General features: G+C 58.2%; 1 protein-coding gene and 1 pseudogene across 1 annotated transcript; one reads left to right on the top strand and one right to left on the bottom strand.

Annotated features, from left to right (window-relative positions):
* Window positions 1-1,873: 1,873 nt before the first annotated feature.
* LOC122460756 lies at window positions 1,874-4,990 on the bottom strand. Its single transcript, XM_043517087.1, has 2 exons — window positions 4,745-4,990; window positions 1,874-4,328 (listed from the first exon to the last, which is right to left on the bottom strand). Exon 2 carries the CDS (start codon window positions 4,326-4,328, stop codon window positions 3,492-3,494), a length of 837 nt encoding a protein of 278 aa, XP_043373022.1. The 5' UTR covers window positions 4,745-4,990; the 3' UTR covers window positions 1,874-3,491.
* LOC122460543 lies at window positions 2,236-21,951 on the top strand (annotated as a pseudogene).
* Window positions 21,952-22,718: the final 767 nt, after the last annotated feature.

The raw sequence follows: 22,718 nt of genomic DNA, 5'->3' as shown, positions 1-22,718 counted from the left end.
GGTCCCTGTATGAAGAGCTTCCCCTCATCCCTCATATAGAAGCCTCCTTTCCCCCTCTCCACAACAATCTTGGCACCCTCCATCCCTGCTGTTCTGCCCACTGCCCTCCCCACTTCTCCCCACTTCCTCCCTTCCCCCAAACTCACCTCCCAGTCCTTTCCCCACCCCATGCCTCCCTCCAGCCCCCCACCCTCCTCACTGCCCCCCTCCCAGTCCCCCTCAGGAGCCTCCCCTCCTCCTTCCCTCCATCTGTCTCCTGAATCTCCATCCCCCCTCCCCATCCATCCCCCCATGCCCTCTATGGGTCCCCCTGTCCCCTCCATGGGCCCCCCGTCCTCTCTACTCTCCTCCTCTTCCCTAGCTCTTCCACCCTCCCCACAGCACCCCCTCTCCCCCACTATCACCCCTTCTCCCTCCACTCCCCCCACAACCTCTGCCTCCCCCCCCAGCTCCCCCCACACACCCCACAGCCCTCTCCTTCCCCTGCCCCCTGCTGTCCCTGGCAACAGGCCCCACTCCTGAGTGCCACAATCCCGTAACCCAGGCAGGCAGCCATGTTGATGCAGGCCGTGAAGGCCAAAGTGGCCAGTGCCATGTGCTTGTTGGCTCGGCCCGGGAGGGTGCACTCCAGGATGGAGGAACAGGCCGGGCTCCCCGGGACACAGAGGAAGGAGGTTGCCAACATGGCCGGCATCTGCAGGGCCAGCACAGCCCACAGGAAGCTCATCTCCATGGCCAGCAACAGCCCCACACACAGGCCAAAGACCAGGTGGCCCCAGGGCCTGCTAGCGACCATCTTGGATTGGTCAAGTGGCTTGGCATTGTCAGCCATATTGGCTGCCTCAAGCGGCTTGACGTCGGTGGCCAGGTTTGGTCTGGTGGCCATATTGGATGTTCCAGCAGGTGCCGACCCCTCCACGTCCTTGTCCACTACAACCACCTGGACTATCCTGCTCCCTATGAGCTGCATCAGCCTGATGGCGAAGATGGTGGCCAGAAAGGCAAAGCCCCAGATGCCGAACATGGGGGCCGGGAAGTGCTGATTGTAGCAAAGCACATTGCAGAAGGTCTGGTTCTCCGAGAGCCAGTCGCAGGCTAGGATGGACTGGTCCAAGCCCCAGGGCCAACTGGCCAGGACCAGAGTCACCAGGAGCAGGCCAACGATGAAGTACCAGGGCTTCAGGCCTTGGGATCTGATTTCCGCCGAGAGGCACCCCAAGGCCGACTGGAGGAGACACAAGACACCAGAAAAAATGGTGGCCATCTGTGAAGAGAGAGAGGCCAGAGCACCCTCCACTGCCTGTCTGGCTCCCTCGCTCTTCCCTGTCCTCGGTCCCTCATCTTCTTCCTTCCTATTCCCCTCTTTCACTCAGTCTTTCCTTCCGTGTCTTTCTCATTCCTTTCTGTCCTTGCTTTTTCTGCTCCCCTTGGTTTCTTTTTTCTTTCTTTCAGGTTCCCTCATGCCACTCTTCCTTTCTCTCTCTTTTCTCATCCACTCACTCCTTCTTTGTCTTGTATTCACATTCCCTGTTTTCCTTCTTTCTCATTCCCTGGTTCCCCTTTCTCTCCTTTCATTATTTTCTTAATTTTTTTCTCATTCTCTCATCCTTGTCTTTTTTTCTTTCTTTCTTTCTTTCTTTTCCCCTTGTTCAGACCTGTCTTTCTTTCCTTTGTTTTCTTTTTCTCTCTGATTCCCTCATTCTGTTTCTCTTCCTTCTTTCTTTTTCTTTCCATAATTCTTTCATTCTCTTTCATTCATTCTTTCTTTCTGTCTCTTCCTCATTCCCTCATTCTCTTTTTTCTTTCTCTTCCTTATTCCCTCAATCTCTTTCATTCATTCTTTCTTTCTTCACCTTACTCTTTCTTTCTTATCTCCTTGTTCAGACCTTTCTTTCTTTCCTTTGTTTTCTTTTTCTCTCTGATTCCCTCATTCTGTTTCTCTTTCCTTCCTTCTTTCTGACTCTCCCTCATTCTCTTTCATTCATTCTTTCTTTTTCCCCTTACTACTTCTTTCTTTCTTTCTTTCTTTCTTTATTTATTTATTTATTTATTTATTTATTTCTTATTCCCATTTTCCTTTCTCCATGTCACCCTAGTCCATCCCACATTCCCTTTCACTCTCCCTCTTCTCCTGCAGCTCTGACTCAATCCAGAACCAGTCCAACCGCATCTGGCCCCATTGAGGCAAGGAGTTCTCTCCTGACTTTTCCAGCTCCCCGTCCCCTTGCCCAGGCCATGATATACACACCCAGCACCCCAACCCTCTTACGCCAACCTGGGGGGCGCGACACTGTGACAGAAGCTCACAATACCCCAGGCTGGATTTCCAGCCACTGCCCACCCTTGCAGCCTTGTCCCAGTACCTGTTTCGCTCATTGAGTCTCTCTTTCTCTCCCTCTGTTCATCCTCCCTCTCTTATTTCCTTCCTTCCTTCTGGGAGAGTCACAACATGAGCCAGTTGCCTCCACCCCCCACCCACCTTGTGCCCCAGTCCATGTTGTGACCTCAGAACACAATCCACCAAAGGGAAACTTGCCAGCACTTCACAGCTTCCTCTGCAGCTAGGAGGAACACAGGTGTCCTGGATCCTGCCCCCTGCTCTAACCCACTAGACCCCACTCCCCTCCCACAGGAGTCCTGGCTCCCATCCCTCCCCCGCCCTGGCTCCCATTCCACAGTCTCTCGTATTTAAGTTGAACTTTGAGCATATTGGGACAATCATAATTTTTATAAACCAGTTGTCAAAATAAGCAGTTTGATAAATGTTTGAACCACAACAAGTCAGCCCTATAGGACCCAATTCTGAAAGCAATTTGAAGTGGGAGACTCAGTACGGGTGCTCTCCCCTAGCAGTCAGTGCTGATCTCATCACCGGGCGAGCGGTCCCCATATAAACAGCCCCTACACCCCTCCCCAGAAGCAATCGCATCTCAGTGCTGGGTGAGGGGTCCCCATATAAACAGCCACTGCACCCCTCCCCAGAGACGACCACATCTGAACACCAGGTGAGGAGTCCCCATATAACCAGCCCCCATGCCCCACTCTAGAGGTGGCTGCATTCCTGGCCATCTTTGAGCATGCACAGTATCAGAGGTCATTTGGGGAGGGTGGAATTTGTTCACTCCTCCCATAAGGTCAGTCCAGGTTCCCTCTGTGTCGTGCCCACACCCATGTCATTGATGGTAGATTGATGGGGGTCTCTGCTCTGTGAGAGGGGTCTGCTCAATAGTCCATGATTCTACAGGTTCCCTCCTTTTCTTCCCCTTCCCTGCCATCTTGGTTACGCCAATCGCCTTGAGCAGGGCGGCCATCTTGGATACTCCTATCACTTTGGGCTGGGCAGCCATCATGGATACCTCAACCAGCATGGGCTGGGCAGTTGTCTTGGATACACCATCCAGTTTGGGCTGGGCAGCCATCTTGAATCTTTCAACCAGTCCCTCTTCCCCCCACTCCCTACTTCCCTTCTTCCCACAGTCATTCCCTCACCCCTATCTCCCCTGGCACTGGGCCGCCCTCCCCAGCCTCATGATCCCATAGGCAAGACAGGAGGCTATATTGACACAGGCCATGAAGGCCAGAGTCACCAGCGCCATCTTCTTGTCGGCCTGCCCCAACAGGGCACACTCCAGGGCCGGGGGGCAAGGGGGAGCCCCAGGACAGCACTGGAAGTAGGCCCCTGACACCAAGGGTAACTGTAGGGCCAGAATAGCCCACAAGAAGCCCAGCTCAGTAGCCAGGAGCAGCACCACGCATAAACCAAATGCTGGGGAGCGCCAGGCTGAGCTGGCAGCCATCTTAGCTCCTGGAGTGACCATCTTGGATTGGCCAACCCATTGGGACTCAGAGTCCATATTAATTATGTCAACCCGGTTGGCTCCAGAGGCCATATTGGGCTCTCCAGCCAACTTGGTTTTGGCAGCCATGTTGGGTTTGGCGGACATATTGGTTGCATCAGTTGGTCCTGCTGACTCCTTGTCCCCTCTGGCCGCAGCCCGTCGGCTGAACTGGGCATGAATCAGCATCATGAGGCCCATGGGGAGCAGGGTGGCGAGGAAGGCGAAGCCCCAGAACGAGGAGACGGGGGCTGGGAAGCGCTGGTTGTAGCACAGGGCGGCACAGAACGGTTGGGAGTCCCCATTGACCGAGGTCCAATTACAGGCCAGGTCTGGTTTCACCGAAGCCCACGGCCCATCAGCTATAAAGAGAGCAACGAGGCGGAGACATAGGAGGAAATACCAGGGGGCCAGGCTGTGGCATCGGGCATCACTGCCCAGGATGGCCAGTGCCGGGTGGAGACGGGCCAGGGCAGCAACAACGGCAGCCATCTGCGGGTTGGGGGAGGAAGGATTAGAGGTATATTTGGGAGCAGGGCCCCTAAAGTTCACTCATTGCTCCCTCCTTGCTTCCTTTCCTTCCTTCTCGCTCCCTTGTCTGTCTTCTTCCCTTTCTCTCATTCCCTCTTTCCTGGCTTTCTTTCCTGCATTCATTTCTTTCTTCCCTGCTTTCCCATTCCTCAGCTCAGCTCCTCTGTTGTTTCTACACCTCACACCCCACCTCATGCACCCATCCTCCCACCCTGCCCCTGCCCGCCCCACATCCGGTCTAGTGATCCATCCCCTCTGCTGCCCCCAAGGGACCAACCCCAACTTAGCCCATCATGGCTGGGGCTGGGGAGGGTGCTAAAACAGCTGGGCCCTCAGAAGGGGGATTCCACCCCTGCCCTGACCCCCCCAGAGCCTACCTACTCCGGCGTCTTTTTCTCTCTTTCTTTCTCTGTGTCTTAACCCCGCTATCCTCTCTTCTGATCGGTGAGAGTTCCTCCCTCTGGCCAGCTGCCTCCACCCCACCCCTCTCCCCTTCCCTTTTTCAGTCGCCTGAGGGGGCTGTGATTTCTCTGAACCCCCAACGCCCAGAGCAGGACAGCAAAAAGGAAACATGAAGTGAAACCCCGTGCAGGGAACCAGCTCCCAAAATATCAGCTCACTCCTGTGCAACTGCACCCAGCCCCCTGCACAGATATTAGACCCCCAGAGTCCTGGCTCCCAGCCCCCCCCCCACTGTAACCCCCTGGACCCTGCTTCCCTCCCAGAGCTGGGATAGGACCCACAATTCCTAGCTCCAAGGCCCCCCAGCTCTAACCATTGGACCCCACATTCTTCCCAGAGCTGGGGATAGAACCAAGGAGTCCTGGGTCCCGAGGCCCAGCACCCCCTGCTCTAACCCACCAGCCCCCACTGTAGAACCGATCAATGAAATTGTTTTTAATTGCTCACTTTATTAATATAACTTCATAAGCAACGTTTTGTGAATGAAACAACATTCATTCATAAAGCTGGTTACCCCACTAACTGGCTAATTGAGTTTCACTTTCAATCCAATTGCTGCTTAAATCGCTGAAACTTGCACTGTTTCAACATTGTAACTTCTGGTCACTGTTTGCCAGTCCTTACACTTGTCCATATTGTAACTCAAACTCTATTTTAACTAGTCCCAAACTCCATTTTAAAATGTACACTCCATTTTGTAAACCCTGCTGCAACCTTCATTTTGCAAAACCCTGCTGTAATGTTATTTGTGTAGTTTAGATGTGCGAATGAGGTATGTATGGATGATGGAATCAACCTCCAGCCCCAGCCCATCCTGATGAAATAAAGTGTAAATACCCAAGGGCTGAAGATGCCGACAACAGCCCTGACAAAGCAAGAAGAGTCCATCCTCAAAAGAAAAGAACAAAGGTAGAATTGAAGGAACATCAAAGCCAGGTCCTAGGCTGAAAGTCATGTCTGCAATTGCGGGGTGATCACACCGAACCTAGAGGCAGCGTGAGACAGCAAGACCTATAGACTCTGGATTCAAATTAAAGTCTACAAAAGGGATAGGTGAGATGGAAGACTTTGGAGGGTAACATTCTGCTGCCAACATGGAAGGGCATCGGTGCATGGCCAACAGAGACCCAGCCCTTCCGGTGTGACGAAGCAGGGAGGGAGGAGTTTTGACCTGGGAATGTGTCAGGGGAGTTTCACTGGGGATGGGAGACCTGAGAGCCTGTCACCTGAGCCAGGACAGGGAGGGGGGAGGTAACACCTCTGCCCTGGAATGTGGACAAAGGCTGCAGGAGGGAGCTGGCTGGGGGGGGTTGGTTTCAGTTTGGTGCTGGGTGGTGGAACGCAGGGAACCCCAGGGCTGGGGTCTCAGTTCCCTGCCCCCCAGAAGGACTTGACTGAGGGGTCCTGGTTGTACCCACAAGCTCTGTTTTAGACTGTGTTTGTATTGTCCAACAAACCTTCCGCTTTACTGGCTGGCTGAGCATCACGGTGATTCCCAGGAAGAAGGGCACAGGGTCCGGACTCCCCCACACTCCGTGACAACTGGTGGCAACTGTGTGATGTACTGCATCCCGTGGACGGTGCTTCCTGCAGTAAGTGACTGGGGAACAGTAAAACGAAGGGGGATTGATGGGGACCAGGCATCCTGAAGATTCAGAGAGAGACGGTTTCAGGGGTCAGTTAACCCCTGGGAGTGTGTGACCAGAGAGAAGGACTTTTGCAGTAGCAGGGTCCCCCGGGGGATTGCAGCGAGCGGTCCCGGGATGGAGGAGTCTGCAGCTCGACCCTGGCAAGGAGGTGGGGTGACCTCAAGAAGGACTGGCACCCTAGGGGTTCTTCCTGGAAACCGTGGAAAGCTGCCCAGGCCTACGAGTGGCAAGGAGAGAGATGTTTGCTAAACGCCTTAAGAGCGACGTGGTGGAGCTGAGCAGGCAGAGGGGGTTGCGCATTGGGAGGTCCACCAAGGAACAGCTGATTGCCCAGTTGGAGGAGAGGGATCGCTTGGATGACCCGATCCCTGTCCCTGAGGGAAGCCACCCAGTGGATGCAGCGTGGGCCCTGGGGCCTGACCGGGCTGAGAGGGGTCACACTGCTACCGAGGACATCCCAAGACCCTTCCTACCTATGCCTGGGGGAGGGGTTAAGGGAAGCCCAGTGAATACCGAGGGCACCCTGACCCCGGCAGCCAGCAGGGAATCCTCCCGGCAGAGCTCCCCATCACTGGAGTGGAGGTGGCTGAAATGGGAGAGGGAGATGAAAATGATGGAGCTGGAGAATCATGAAAAGCATCATCAGCATGAGCGGGAGAAGAAGAAGAGGCAACGTCAGCATGAGCTGGAGCTGGCCAGGCTGAGGAGCAGTGGGGCCCCGGCTGCGGTGAGTGAGGGGGGACCCAAGACTGCAAGGAGCTTTGATAAGTGCTTCCTGGCCCAGCGTAAGGAGGGGGAGGACATAGATAGCTTCCTGACGGCCTGTGAGAATGCCTGCGAGATGCACAGGGTTGACCCTGCAGACAGGCTCCAGTTTCCCATCCCCCTACAGGACCCCAAAGCCATGGAGGCGTACAGCCGAATGATAGGGGTGGAGGCAGGGGACTATGAACTGTTCAAAAAGGCCCTGCTCCGTGAGTTTGGGCTGACCTCCGAGATATACCAGAAAAGGTTCCGGAGTCAGCGTAAAATGCCTGAGGTCACATACCTACAACTGGTCAACCGAATGCAGGGATATGCCTGCAAGTGGACAGCTGGGGCCCAAGCTAAAGAGGACCTGCTTGACCTAATTATACTGGAGAAACTGTATGAACAGTGCCCTTCCGACCGGAGGCAATGGTTGGTGGACAAAAAGCTAGAGAACCCACAGCACGCAGGGCAGCTGGCCAACGAGTTTGTGAACAGTTAGTCCGGGGGTAGCAGGGAGGAGTCCCAAAAGAACAGGCCCCCACGATGCAGAGAGAGAATCACCATGGGATCTCCCAGCAGGGAAATATGGAGAACCCCCTCCCAAGGGAAACGCCTGGCATCGGGACCCTCCGACCCGCTCGAGGGGACCGTGACCTGAGCTGCTATCACTGTGGCCAGAGAGGCCACGTACGGACCCAGTGACCCAGGCTCAGGGACAGACTGAGCAGACCCAACCTACCCAGGGTTAACTGGGTAGGGATCCAGCTGGACGAGGGGCAGACGACCCAGGAAAGGGGGGCTGCCAGCTTACCACCTGCTCAGGAGGGAAGAGTACCCCAGGCCAGCTCCGCCAGAGGGCTGGAGCTGTGGACTCAGGGTTCTCGGTTTACAGGGTGGGCGCGGGGATGTCCCTCCAGAAAGAGTGCCTTGTTCCCCTGGAGGTGAATGGGAGGAAGGTCAATGGATACTGGGATACGGGCACGGAGGTGACGCTGGCCCGGCCCGAGGTGGTGGCCCCAGATCGGGTGGTGCCCAACACCTACCTGAACCTGACGGGGGTGGGCAGGACCCCATTCAAGGTGCCTGTGGCAAGGGTACACCTGAAATGGGGGGCCAAGGAAGGCCCCAGGGATGTGGGGGTACACCACCATTTGCCCACTGAGGTTTTGATGGGGGGGGACATAGAGAACTGGCCAAGCAACCCCCAGAACGCCATGGTGGTGACCCGTAGCCAGAGCCGGCGAGGGGCACTGCATCCCGACCTCGGGGAGGGTACCACACCGGAGGCACAGAACCCTACCCTGGTGGGGAGGGAGCGCCCAGGGACAAGGTTCAGAGAGGCTGTGGCCTCTGTTAAGGAAAAGTGAGCATATGTGACTCCATTTTGCTTTGGGGCCCACCATTGTCTAAAAGCAAGCACATCATACACCAGGAGGAGGGTTCCTTAGATACTGCATTCCTGTGAAATCCCCCCCCCCACCCGCCTTGTTTCCAGCCTGTCTCGACACCCAGTTTCTGTTCTTTGTCTGTTCCTAACTCCCTGCGTCCTGGCCTTGATGTGAGCCTCCCGTCCTGATAAGAAAGGCTACTGGTGCATTGCTTTAGGGCCATGTTGTGTAGTTGAAGTAATAGTTTAACACAGGGAATGTACCTAGCAGGGATAGGTGGTAGATAAGAAGAGGGTTTGTCTATTGGCTAAGGTTTCTGATGCACGAGAGCAACATGCTTTGCTAAAAGGTATATAATCTTTGTATAACCTGCATTAGAGGTCCCCTTCTGACTAGCAGGGGGGTACCATGCTCGAGCGTAATAAACTTAATATCTTTGGGAATTCTGCAGTTGTGGACTTTGTTCGTGTGCCTCAGCCTAGATTCAAACTGCACGTGACCTATCAGGTATAATTCGCAACACCTCAGACCCAGCCAGCGAGAGAGAGCAGGTCCTCATCCCTTCCCCAGCTGCTGAGTTCCAGGCCGAGTTGCAGAAAGATCCCTCCTTGCGGAAGCTCAGGGACCTGGCCGACCTCAGTGTGGTACGGACCATGAGGAGAGGTTGCCGAGAGGTTGCCGGGAGAGGTTCCTGTGGGAGAAGGGGTTCCTGTACCGAGAATGGGCTCCCCCAGAGGAAGTAGAGTTCTTCGGGGTCAGGAGGCAGCTGGTGGGTCCCCCAGAAGTATCGTCGCAAGCTCCTGTACCTGGCCCATAACATCCCCCTCTCAGGGCACCAGGGAATCTGGCGCACCCAGCAGAGGCTGGTACAGAACTTTTACTGGCCTGGGTTATTGCCGATCCTGTGACCCCGTCAGAGGGTGGGGAAGGCCCGGGACAAGGGGAAAGCGGCTTTGAGACCTTTGCCCATCATAGAGGAACCTTTCCAGAAGGTGGCCATGGACATAGTGGGGCCTCTCAGCAAGACGACCCGGTCGGGGAAGAAATACATTCTGGTGGTGGTAGATTTTGCTACCCCGAGGCGGTGCTTTGAGCTTCCACTGAAGCAGACACAGTGGCAGATGCGCTGCTGACCATTTTCAGCCGCGTGGGGTTCCCCAAGGAAGTCTTGACAGACCAAGGATCCAACTTCATGTCAGCCCTGCTCCGGTGCTTGTAGGAGAAATGTGGGGTCCGGCACAACTGGGCCTCAGCATATCACCCCCAGTCCAATGGGCTGGTGGAAAAGTTCAATGGGACACTAAAGATGATGCTGAAAACCTTTATGAACCAGCACCCACAGGATTGGGACAAGCACTTACCTCACCTGCTGTTCGCGTACAGGGAGGTACCCCAGGAGTCTACCGGATTTTCGCCTTTTGAACTGTTATATGGCAGGAGGGTGAGGGGCCCCCTGGACCTGATGAGAGACGAATGGGAGGGGAAAACCACTCCCGATGGAGAGTCAGTGGTGGAGTATGTCCTGATCTTCTGAGAGAGACTTTCTGAATTCATGGGCCTGGCCAGGGAGAATCTGGCCAGAGCCCAGAAGAAGCAGAAGGTCTGGTATGACCGCACGGCGCGCACCCGCGTCTACACCACTGGGGATCAGGTGATGGGTCTCATCTCCGTGAGAAAGAACAAACTACAGGCCACCTGGGAGGGCCCATTCAAGGTCGTCAAGCAGCGAAATGAGGTAAACTATGTGGTGGAGCTGTCGAACCGGGCGCACCACCGCCGGGTGTATCATGTGAATATGATGAAACCATATTATGCCGGGGGAATGTGATGTTGGCCGTGTGTGGACATTGGGAGGAGCTGGGAGATGGCCCTTTAGTAGATCTATTCCCTGGGACCAGAGCTGGTTCACCCCTGGAAACAATTCCCCTCTCGGATCAGCTCACCCCTGCCCAGCAAGCTGAGATCGGGGGGTGCTGCATCCGTACCGACAGCTGTTTTCCAACCAGCTTGGACACACTAATCTGACTGTCCACCGGGTGCAGACAGGGTCGCACCCGCCGATAAGATGCTCCCCCTTCCGAGTCACAGGGAAAACTGCTCAGGACCTGGAAAGAGAGGTCAGGGACATGCTGGCTTTGGGGGTGATCCAGCCATCTGCCAGCCCTTGGGCCTCGCCGGTGGTGCTGGTCCCCAAAAAGGACGGGTCGATCCGGTTCTGTGTGGACTATTGGAAGGTCAATGCCATCACTGTATCTGATGCCTACCCCATGCCCAGGCCTGACGAGCTCCTAGACAAGCTGGGAGGAGCCTGGTACCTCACCACCATGGACCTTACAAAGGGCTACTGGCAAGTGCCGCTGGATGCAGATGCCCGGCTGAAATCGGCCTTTATCACCCCTCTGGGGCTTTACAAGTTCCTGACCCTGCCTTTCTGCCTCAAGGGAGCGCCGGCCACCTTCCAGCGCCTGGTGGCTCAGCTACTGAGGGGGATGTTGAGTTTTGCCGTGGCGTATATTGATGACATCTGTGTCTTTAGCCAGACCTGGGAGGACCATGTGTCCCAGGTTAGACAAGTGCTGGACCAACTCCAGGAGGCTGGTGTCACAGAGTCCCCGGGTGATGCTCTGGAACTGCTCCCTACGAATCCAATCAGGACTCTGGGGGAGTCTCCTCTCTGGGAGCAGCCTGTCTGCGGGACACTCAGCTCACCAGCTTCCCCCTTCCTGGGTCTGACCTTGGAGCATCCAGAATCCTCTGCCCCTCCGGGCACTTCCCACAGCAAGTCCGCCCAAGCGGGGTCCTGGGGAAGCCAGAGGGTCCTGCCCCCCAACTCCGCAGTCAGACGTGACTCTCAGGCAGCCAGTAAAACAGAAGGTTTATTAGATGACAGGAACATGGTCTAACACAGAGCTTGTCGGTGCAGAGAACAGGACCCCTCAGCCGGGTCCATTTTGGGGGGCAGTGAGCCAGACAACCACGTCTGCACTTCATCCATGTCCCCAGCCAGCCCCAAACTGACCCCCCCTCCAGCCCCCCCTCCTCTGGGCTTTGTCCCTTTCCCGGGCCAGGAGGTCACCAGCTTCCTTTGTTCTCCCACCCTTTAGTTCTCACCTTGCAGGGGGGAAGGGCCAGCCCATCAGGTGCCAGGAAACAGGGTGTCGGCCATTGTCTGTGTCCAGACCCCTGCACACACCTGTCCTCTAGGGCTCTGCAAGGATCACGCACCCTTATCCCACCACCTAGATACTTAAGAACTGCCTAGGGGAAACTGAGGCACCCCCACACTATTCAGAGGAAACATAAGAACAGTCCTGCTTCGTCACAGCTGGGATGACCATAAAAGCGGAGAAGTGCAAGGTGGGGAGGGCTGAAGTATCTTACCTGGGCCATCGGGTGGGGAGCGGCCGCCAAAACCCGGAACCAGCTAAGGTGGAGGTGATCAGAGACTGGCCCGCTCCCCACACCAAAAAGCAGGTCCAAGCCTTTATTGGGTTGGCAGGGTACTATCGAAGGTTTGTGCCCCTCTTTAGTGCCATAGCCCCCCCCATCACTGAGCTATGCAAGAAGGGGAAGCCAGACAAGGTGGTCTGGACCGAGCAGTGCCAGGAGGCTTTCCGGGCGCTGAAGGAGGCTCTGGTCAGTGGCCCAGTTCTGGCAAACCCAGACTTTGACAAGCCCTTTATGGTGTTCACAGATGTCTCAGACACGCGACTGGGGTCGGTGTTAATGCAGGAGGATGAAAAGAGGGAGAGACACCCCATCGTGTACCTGAGCAAGAAGTTGCTACCCCGGGAGCAACACTACGCGGCCATCGAGAAGGAGTGCCTGGCCATGGGGTGGGCCCTCAAGAAACTAGAGCCAGATCTCTTCGGGCGACACTTCACCGTGTGCACCGACCACTCTCCCCGACCTGGCTGCAGCAGATGAAAGGAGCCAACGCCAAGCTCCTGAGGTGGAGCCTGCTCCTGCAGGATTAGGACATGGACGTGGCCCATGTGAAGGGAAGTGCCAACATGATAGCGGATGCGTTGTCCCGGAGAGGGGGCCCCGAACTTCCCCAGGTCACTGGTCAGAGGGACCCCGCTCAGTTCAGTCTCGAAGGGGGAGAGATGTGACGCAGCAGGGAGAGGGGAGTGTTGACATGGGAATGTGGCAGGGGGGTTTCACTGTGGATGGGAGACCTGAGAGCCTGTCACCTGAGCCGGGAGGGAGAGGGGGAGGTAACACCTCTGCCCTGGGAATTTGGACAAAGGCTGAAGGAGGGAGCCTGCTGGGGGGGGGTTTGGTTTCAGTTTGGGGCTGGGTGGTGGAATGCAGGACTGGGGTCTAAGCTCCCTGCTCCCCCAGAAGGACTTGACTGAGGGATCCTGGTTGTACCCCCAAGCTCTGTTTTAGACTGGGTTCCTATTGTCCAATAAACCTTCCGTTTTACTGGCTGGCTAAGAGTCATGGTGAATCCCAGGAAGAGGGGTGCAGGCCCCAGACTCCCCCACACTGACAGACTCCCCCAGACACCCAGCTTTCCTGGCCAGTTAGCCGCCACAAGCTATGAACCCAAGCTACATTCAGGACTGGTAACTATACAGCAGCTGCAGAACATTTGGGGTGTGTGTACATAGGTATTAGATATTAGTTATTGGTCATAAATCAAATTGTGTTCTAATAAATGTGACATCTTGTCTTATCCCCTGAAATGCTCCTGTGTAGTTTTGTCTACATAACACCACTCCCCTCCCAGAGCTGGGCAGAGAACCCAGGAGTATGGGATGTGTAGCAAGATGTTTAGTGTGCCCATAAAATCGATATCTAGGTGGGGCTGGGCTCAGGCCAGGCATCTCCCTCCACGCACATGTGTGTGTGTGTGTGTGTGTGTGTTTAGGTATAGAGAGAGAGGGGCTCAGCTGACAGAATCCGACCCCACCCCCACCAGCTCCGAGCATAGCTCCAGCCAGGTACGGGGGGCGGGTGGATCACGGGGCCTGTCCCATCTGGGCAGCGTGGGATTCAATCTGGCCCCAGACCCGGGGGACTGGCTGGCTCAAGGGAGTGGGAGTCCAGGTTTTCTGACTCAGTTTCCGTTTCAGAGAAAGAGGAAGTGGGGAAAAGGGGAAGGGTAGTCAAGATCGAGGGTGCAGAGAAAGCCAGGACTCCTGGGTTCTCTCCCCAGCTCTGGGAGGGGAGTGGGGTCTAGTGGGTAGAGTGGGGATGGGGGGTTGGGAGGTAGGACTCCTGGGTTCTCTCCCAGCTTGGGGAGGGATAAAGCAGCATCATTTTCTGGGAACCACATATCAGTTCCTCTTTCCAGCTAGAGGTTTCAGAGACCAAAATATCAGCTCCCACGCCCCTCCCCCCACTCCTCCTTCCTTCCCAGCTGGGAAAGGAGCCTCCGTTCTCCCCACTGCTCAGACCCCCCAGAGACCCTGGGGCCATGGAACACGTCCCCTTCCTCCTCCTCCTCCACCTCCACCTCCAACAGGGCCTGTGTGGTAAGAAATTCCTCCTCCACCTCGCAGGGGGTCTAGGCCCCCCTTAACTCTGACCCTGCCTCTCACTCCCGACCCGCAGCCCCTGGCAGCCCAGCCCTGCCCCACTGGCCAGCCCTGCCGGTACCCCTCACTCCCGACCCACAGCCGCTGCCAGCCCAGCCCTGCCCCCCAGCCCTGCCGGTGCCCCTCACTCCCGACTCGCAGCCCCTGCTAGCCCAGCCCTGTCCCCCCAAGCTCTGCCAGTGCCCCTCACTCCCAACCCATAGCCCACAGCTTTTTCTTTCCCAGATGCAGTTTGTGGGGATGTGGAAGGTATCCAAGGGGGTGAGGTCGTGTACCCCAAGATCCGAACCAATGGCAGCATCCTGGAGTATCGCTGCCCCCCGAACAGCTACGCCTACCCTGTGAGCTGGAGGGTCTATCAGTCCAGCGGGAAGTGATCACCTCTGAGGAATGCCTTCGAGTCAGCCCAGAGACCTTTCTGCGTCAGTGAGTAGGACCCAGGAGTCCTGGCTCCCTGCCCCCACTGCTCTATCCACTAGACCCCCACTCCCCTCCCAGAGCTGGGGAGAGAACTCAGGCCTCCTGGCTCCCAGCCCCGCCTTCTCTAACCCACTCGACCCTCCCTCCGCTCTGAGAACCCAGGAGTCCTGCACCTCCCCCCTCTCCGCTGCACTGGCTACATCACCTTCGAGAATGGGTAGCACCAGCCTCAGCAGAACAAGTACAGGGTCGGGGACACGATCACCTTCCACTGCCAGCCCAGGCACCGGCTCTTCGGCACAGCCCGCCACAACTTCCTGGCCAACGGCAAGTGGAGCGGCCGCACGGCCGTGTGCAACCCCGAGGGTGAGTGGGGCTGGGCAGGGGCTGGGAGCCAGGACACCTGGGTTCTCCTGGCTCTGGGTGGGGAGTGGGGTCTGGTGGTTAGAGCAGTGGGGGCGGGAATCGCCCATTCCCATCTACCCCCACTCTGTGGGGACTCCCGACCATGCAGCCCCTACCCCAGGTGGTTAATGCAGCTGGGGTCTGTCTCCCTGCAGACTCCCTGCGCCCCTCGCCAGGCATCCCCCTTGGGGGGCATCACCAGGGCCTCATCTTCGAGCCAGGCAGAGCAGCGAGGTTCACCTGCCTCCGGGAGCTGGTGCTGCGGGGCTCTCTCCGCCGCGTCTGCCAGAACTCGGGCCGGTGGTCAGGGGAGGAGCCACGCTGTGAGGGTGAGTTGCACACCGAGCCCCAGCTGTCCCCCTGACCCGGGGGTCCTTCTGTCCCTTGTGTGTATGTTTTTCCATCCAACCTCCTTCCAGCACCCAGCACTGGGCCCCCACCCGTGGTTCCCAAGGGATGGTCTGTACTGTACCCCATTGGGGTGGCTCTCCAGGCCCCCTTATCCCATGGGGGTCTCCCTGCACCCCACCCCCATCCATACCCCCCTGCTGACCAGCTCTGAACCCCCAGGCCGCTACGCTTACGACAACGTGAGCTCTGTGGCCAAGCACCTGGACATGTGGGAAGAAATCATGGCGCATGCACAAACAGGTCAGGGTCAGCATGTTGTCCCCCACCCTGGGGGCACCAGCCCCCGCTCACCACCCCCAACATGCTCAGTCAGGAGCCCCAAGGACTGGGGGGGCCCAAGACCAGCCCCAAAGATCCGCTTGGGCATCCCGCAGGCATCTGCAGAGCCCTGCGGATCCGCGGGTCTCTGCTTTACATCCACTGACCAGTTCTGCGGAGAGCAGCATGGATGCAGATACAAACTTTGTACCCGTGCAGGGCTCTGACAGTAAGAGCCAGGCAGGCAAACTGTGAGGAACCACAGCCCAGACCCTCCACCTGCCCTAGGCATGGCACTTGGGGGACAGGGACACTAGCTCGGGCTGCTCGGGCCCCCTTCCCAGGGCAGGTGGAGGGACCCAGCCTCCCCACAGCTGCCCACCCGGGCTCCAGTGAGTGGGTGCCTCAGAGCCACAGCCTGGCCCCAGTAAATAGCGCCCTGCAAATTTGTGGCACTCCACAGATCGGAAGCAGACACATTTTTGTATTTGCGCAGGGCTCTAGTCATCTGAGCCAGGACAGTGGATGAGGGAGAAGCAGTGAGGGAATAGAGGGATGGAGGGGTGTGTGGGGATGGATGGGAGAATAGATGGATGGACAGATGGATGGATGGGATGGATGGCAGGGGAGATGGATGGATGGATGGATGGATGGCATGGGAGATGGGGGATGGATGGATGGACAGACGGATGGTTGGGATGGATGGCAGGGGAGATGGATGGATGGATGGTAGGGGAGATGGATGGATGGACGGACGGATGGATGAGATGGATCTTGGGGGGATGGATGGATGGATGGATGGATAGATAGGCAGACAGCAGGGGTAGCTCCCATGCAGATTAGCAGGTTGTCCCTGACTGCTGATCTCAAAACCCCTTTATTCTCTCTAGCCATCTCGTCCCAGCCAGGGTTGACCAAGGCCATGGCTGGGGGCGGGGGGCTGGGACCCTGAGGACTGTGCGGGAAGCTCCTTTCCTGTCTTTGTCTAACTCACCCCCACCCCCAGGCGCCAACATATACTTTGTCCTGCACACATCGGGCAACATCGGGGCTGAGAATCTGAAAATGAGTGGGGAATTCATCATCGCCATCATGGAGCAGGTAAGCGGAGGCCAGCTCTGCTGGTGCCCCTCACTCCCGATCCACAGCCCCCTGCTAGCCCAGCCCTGCCCCCCAGCTCTGCCACTGCCCCTCACTCCTGACTCGCAGCCCCCTGCTAGCCCAGACCCTCCCCCCAGCTCTCCCAGTGCCCCTCACTCCTGACTCGCAGCCCCCTGCTAGCCCAGACCCTCCCCCCAGCTCTCCCAGTGCCTCTCACTCATGACCCGCAGCCCCCTGATAGTCCAGCCCTTTCCCCCGACACACTAACACTGGGGCTCTCACAGGCCACCCGGGTCTCTGCCTAAGTCTGGTTCACAGTGGTGGCATTCGCCAGCTCTGCCCAGCTGGTATCGGTTCTGACCCAGAATCCCACAGAAGCGGAGGAGACCTGGAGCGGTTCCAGAACACAAGTGAGGTGTGGGTCCTGGCACTGGGTGGTGTTCTATGTTGTGTTTCACTGCATTGGGGTGCACTGAGTGTTGTGTGTTAACTTGTGTTGCTGTGTGATGCAGTTCCTGCTGTGTAGCTGTGTTGTGGTGATGGGGTTGTCATTGTGTTGTTGCATCATGTCATTGTGGTGATGAGGTTGTTGTATGTTGGTTAGTTATGCTGTAGTAATGGGGTTATCATTGTGTTGCGGTCATGGGGTTGATGTGTGTTGTGTTCTGTTGTGTTGTCAGACTTGTGCTGGTGTGGTAAGCTGTGTTTGTCATTGTGTTGTGGTGACGGGATTGTCTTTGTGCTGATGGGGTGACAGGATCGTCCTTGTGTATTGTTTTAGGTTGACAGGGTTGTCATTTTGTTATTGCATGTTGGGTTGTGTCATTTTCCTGTGGTGACAGGGATGTGTTATTGTGACGATGGTCTTGTCATTGTGTGTTGTGTTCTGTTTACAGGGTTATCACTGTGTGTTGTGATGTGGTGTTGTGGTGCCAGGGCTGTTGTTGTGTGGTGACAGAGTTGTCATTGTGGTGCAGTGTTGTGTTGACGGGGATGTTGTGTTGGGGGTGACAGGTTTATCCTGGTATTGTTGGTGTGGTGGGGTTGTTGTGTTGGGATGAGGGGTAGTCATTGTGTTGTTGTGTAGTGTTGCATGACAGGGTTGTTGTGTTGTGCTGTGGTGATGGGGTTGTCATTGTGTGTTGTGTTGTTAGGGTAACAGGTTTGTCCTGGTGTTGTTGTGTTGCTGGGTGGTGATGGCATTGTCACTGTACTGTTGTATAGTGTTGTGGAGAGGAGCTGTTTCAATGTGCTGTGGTGATGGGGTTGTTATATGTTACGTCGCTGGAGGGTTATACTGGATTGCTGGGGTGACAGGGTTGTGTGTGCTGTGTTGTTGTGGTGATGGGGTTGTCATGTCCCACCCCCAGACAGCTTCACCCAGCGAGGCACCAACATGGGGGCGGCATTGGGGCAGGTTCTGTCCCTGATGCAGACGGTGCTGCCCAGAACCAGCGCCAGGAAACACATCGTGATTCTGATCACAAGCAATGAGACAGACCCCCCCCAGGGCAAATACCTCCCCAGGGCACACATTTGGGGTTAACACCCCCATAGACCTTCCTGCCTCTGGGGATCCCCCCAGACATCCCCACCCTAGGACCCCCAGGGATCCCTATGCCCCCTCAGCCCCCCACCAGCCCCCAAGGCAGGGCCTGGCTGGCTCAGGGGGGTGGAAATGGGGCACAGGGCCTTGTCCCTAGAAGGCACTCCCTAGTGACCCCCTACACCCCACTCACCGCAGATATCTTTGCTCTGCAGGTCGGGGATGCCCACAAGGAGCAGATGGAGCGAATCGCCACAAAGAAGCCAGGAACCCAAAGATCCTTCTACCTGCAGAACTACCGAGACCGGGGGCCCTGACCCAGCTGGTGCGGGGCTTGGGTGAGTGGGGGGCACTCCGGCTCTGGCAGGGGAATGGGGTAGACCAGGGGAGGGGAGGGCTGGGAGCCAGGACACCTGGGTTCTCTCCCTGGCTCTGGGGGGGGGGGGCTGGTGGGTTAGAGCAGGGGGCTGGGAGCCAGGACCCCTGGGTTCTCTCCCAGCCCTGGGAGGGGAGGGGGATCCCTCCAGCCCCCCTCAGCCCCTGCCTCTGTGTCTCCAGGTGAAGAACTTGGCTGTGGGGTGCGGGGCATGGGGCGGAGCCGGTTCATCAGGTGAGTTTTCCGTGGGGAGCAGGCGGAGGAGAAGCAGTGGCCCTGGCAGGTGTCTCTGAAGTTCAAAGACAAGGTAGGAGGCCCCTCCTGGTTCCCCCCCCCCAGGCCACCCTGTCTTCCCACCCCCTCCACTGAGCCACCTTTCTCCCCCCCCAGAATCAACACAATAGGGGAGGGGGCTCGATTGTAGCCCCCTCCTGGATTCTGACTGCGGCCCACAACGTCTGGGATGCCGAGGCCGGGCGAGCCATGGCCCCGGAGCAAGTGACTGTACTTGTAGGTGAGACTGGTGCTAGGGGGTGCCCGGGGTCAAGGGCCTCGGCAGGGGGTGCTATGCCCTGTGGAGCAGGCAGGGGGCTGGGTGGGGTGGCAGGGGGCTGGGCAGGGGGTGCCATGCTGCGGGGGGCTGACAGGTATGTCTGTGACCCCAGGGCTGACCACCCTCAAAAAGGATTCCCTGGGCCTCCCCGTGGGGCAAATCATCATCCATGAGGGGTACAAAGCGTTTTTGGATTTCAGCTTCGACATCGCGCGGCTCAACCTCACCCGCCCTCTGGCCTTCACCCCCAAAATCCAGTGAGACTCCCGCCGGACTCCTGGATTCTCCACCCAGCTCTGTGAGGGGAGTGGGGTCTAGTGGTTAGAGCAGGGGACTGGGAGCCAGGACTCCTGGGTTCTTTCCCCGGCTCCGGAAGGGGAGCAGCGACTGACTCTGTGGTGCCGTCCCAGGCCTGTCCGTCTCCCCTGCAGTGCGGAGATGAGCCGCGTCCTGGACCTGCCGGCAGCCGGCCGGGAGGAGACATGCGCGTACCAAGGTCAGGAGAGGAGGCTACGGGTGGCAGGAGGGAAGGAAGCCGGGGGTCAGCCTGGCCCCCTGACCTGTGGCTCCCCCGAGGCAGGATCCTGACGGGGCACAGTAGGGAGGAGGAGGAGGAGAGAGAAATCTGGGGCATCATCACCGGCTGGGGGAAGACGGCCAGCAGGCCCCAGGGGACCAGCATGCTGCAGCAAGCCGAGGGGCTGCACCCCTGGGGGGCCACACACAGCATGGGCAGCGGGGGAAGAAGCACAGAGCAGGACCCATCCCCATCAGCAGGGGGCAGTGGGACACGCACACTTACCCTGGTGAGGGTGGGGGTCTATTAACCCCACAGTCCTCAGGTCCCCTGTCTGGTTGCAGAGCCGTCCGTGTTGCCAGCAGGCGCTGAAAAATTTCACCTCCAACATGTTTTGTGCTGTAGGAGAGAAGGGTCAAGAGGCCTGCCAGGGTGAGCATCCCCCCCTCCCAGCTTCCCTCCCCTCTGGCTTCCCCCCACAAACCCCCCTCACACATCCTCTGCAGCCCGGCCCCTCCACTCCTCCTCTCCTCTCCTGGTCAGGCCCTGCGTTCACACTGCATCCTTGTGTTCATTCACTCCTCATCCCTCCGTCTGCTCACTTCTTCCTTTCCTCGCCCTTCTTCCGTTCATGCCTTTTCTTTTTTACATTAATTCATTCATCCGGGCTCCCTTCTCTCATTTCTTCACTCGTTCCTTCTCTCTTTTGTGCTTCACTTCATCTGTCTGTTCTTTCATTCTCTCCCCTCCTCCCCCCTGGATTCAGCCTCTTCATTCATCCGCTGGATTCATTCACGCGTGCATGGGTCGGTTGGTTCATTTCCGCAGGTTCGTCCAGTCGGGACCATGCTTCCTTCGTTCTTTCCCTCCTTGAGTCGTTCCTGCGCGCATTCTTCCTTCCATTCATTCCTTCGTTTGCTCCTTGCTCCATTCCGTTCCTTGTTCTGTGATTCATTCGTTTCTTCCTCAGTTCTTTCATTCATTTGTTCATTTCCCTGATTCGTTTGTTCATTCCTTGATTTCTTCGTCCATTCCTTCATGCACCTGTTCCTTCGCTCCCCCTTTCTTTCACTCCGGCTCCCCACCCCCCTAAGCTCGCCGGTCCCAGGATTTAAACCCTCTTCTCGCATCCCTCACCCCCAGGTGACTCCGGGGGACCCTTCGTGGTGAAGCGAAACCAGCACTGGTCACAGGTGAGACGCTCCCAGACCGACGGACCCTCCCAGGGATGGGCCGACAAAAACGGGGAGAAGGCGAGGGGCCGGATTGAGCCCTTCCCCCCCCACCCCCGAATACCAACCTGTTCTCAGGAGTCTGGACGATAAAATGTAATAAAGACACTCACCACAGGAGGGCGCTTAAAGACCTTCCGAAAGGAGTCGGGGCAGCGGCAGGGCTGGGGGGGCAGGGCTGGGCTGGCAGGGGCTGTTGGTTGGGAGTGAGGGGCACCGGCGGATCTGGGGGGGCAGGGCTGGGCTGTCAGGGGGCTGCGGGTCAGGAGTGGGGGGCAGCGGCAGGGCTGGGGGGGCAGGGCTAGGCTGGCAGGGGGCTGCGGGTCGGAGGTGGGGGGCACCGGCGGATATGGGAGGGCAGGGCTGGGCTGGCAGGGGGCTGCGGGTCGGGAGTGGGGGGCACCGGGAAGGCTGGAGGGGGCAGGGCTGGGCTAGCAGGGGGCTGTTGGTTGGGAGGGAGGGGCACCGGCGGATCTGGGGGGGCAGGGCTGGGCTGGCAGGGGGCTGCGGATCGGAAGCGGGGGGGCACCGGCAGGGCTGGGGGGCTGGGCTGGGCTGGCAGGGGGCTGCGGGTCAGGAGTGGGGGGCACCGGCAGGGCTGGGGGGCAGAGCTGGGGTGGCAGGGGGCTGCGGGTCAGGAGTGAGGTGGCCCATCTCTGTCTTTGCCCCCCCGGGTGGCATCGTGAGCCAGGGTCGCAGCGAGACGTGTGAGGGCAGCGCCCTGGGGGGCTCCAGTGTCCCGCGGCTCATGGGCTGGCTCAGGAAGGGCCCGGAGCCGGGATTCGACTGACTCCCCCCCCGGCGTCCCAACACCCTCTCCCGCAGGGCCGGAAACCCTTCCCCCGAGAAGGGCTGCCCCCCTTTGGACATGCTAGGACCCAGGCGTCCGAGCCCGGCACAGCTGGGCCCCCGGCGCCTCACGGTCTTGTGCCTGGAAATCATGAAGCTTGTTGGGTCTTTGAAACCATGTTGCCTCCTGTCCTGAATTAAAGTGGCGTCTCCACTCCACGCCCCTCCCAGATCCGGGGAGAGAACCCAGGAGTCCTGGCTTCCCCTCAGCCCCCCACCCCGCCCCAGGGAGATGAAAGGGCTTCTCCTGCTGATCTCAGGGCATTGGAGGGACCATGCAGCTTTTCTCAAACGCGGCCATTAGGAGCTGTCCTTGCAGTCTGGTGGGGGCTGATGGGGCGGGGGGGGGGGGGGGAAGGAGCCGTGGTCCCTGCCCCCTCTGGAGCCAGTAGGAGCAGGGGACCAGTGGGAGTGCCCCCACCTTCCCAGGGCGGTGGGACTCGGGCATTGGGCTTCAGCCCTGGGTGGGGGGCGGCAGGTGCTCGCCATGCAGCCGTGGGCTCTATCCCCCCACCGCAGGGCTTCGGGCTCTGGCCCCAGGCTCACCCCACCCATGTCATCCTGACCCCTGCCACCTTCTCCAGCCCCCAGCCAGGCAGCAGGACCCCAGGCTCACCCCCCGCATGTCACCCTGACCCCTGCCACCTCCTCCAGCCCCCAGCGAGGCAGCAGGACCCCAGGCTCCAGCCCCAGGCTCACCCCCCGCATGTCACCCTGACTCCTGCCACCTCCTCCAGCCACCCACCCACTCCCCCACCACCCCGGCCCTCCGTACCCACCTCCCCATCCAGGGTGTAACTTGGCCCCCAGCTGCCCGGGGCTGAGGAATGCTGCTGGGTAAGGGTCCCGTGGCAGAGGGACAAATGTCCCTTCCCAGGGGGGCAG

This window comes from Dermochelys coriacea, chromosome 6 (genome assembly GCF_009764565.3).
Source record: "Dermochelys coriacea isolate rDerCor1 chromosome 6, rDerCor1.pri.v4, whole genome shotgun sequence".
In the NCBI taxonomy this organism is placed as follows: Eukaryota; Metazoa; Chordata; order Testudines; family Dermochelyidae; genus Dermochelys; species Dermochelys coriacea.
Note: the sequence above shows the minus strand (reverse complement) of the source record. Positions and strands in the feature narration are given on the sequence as shown.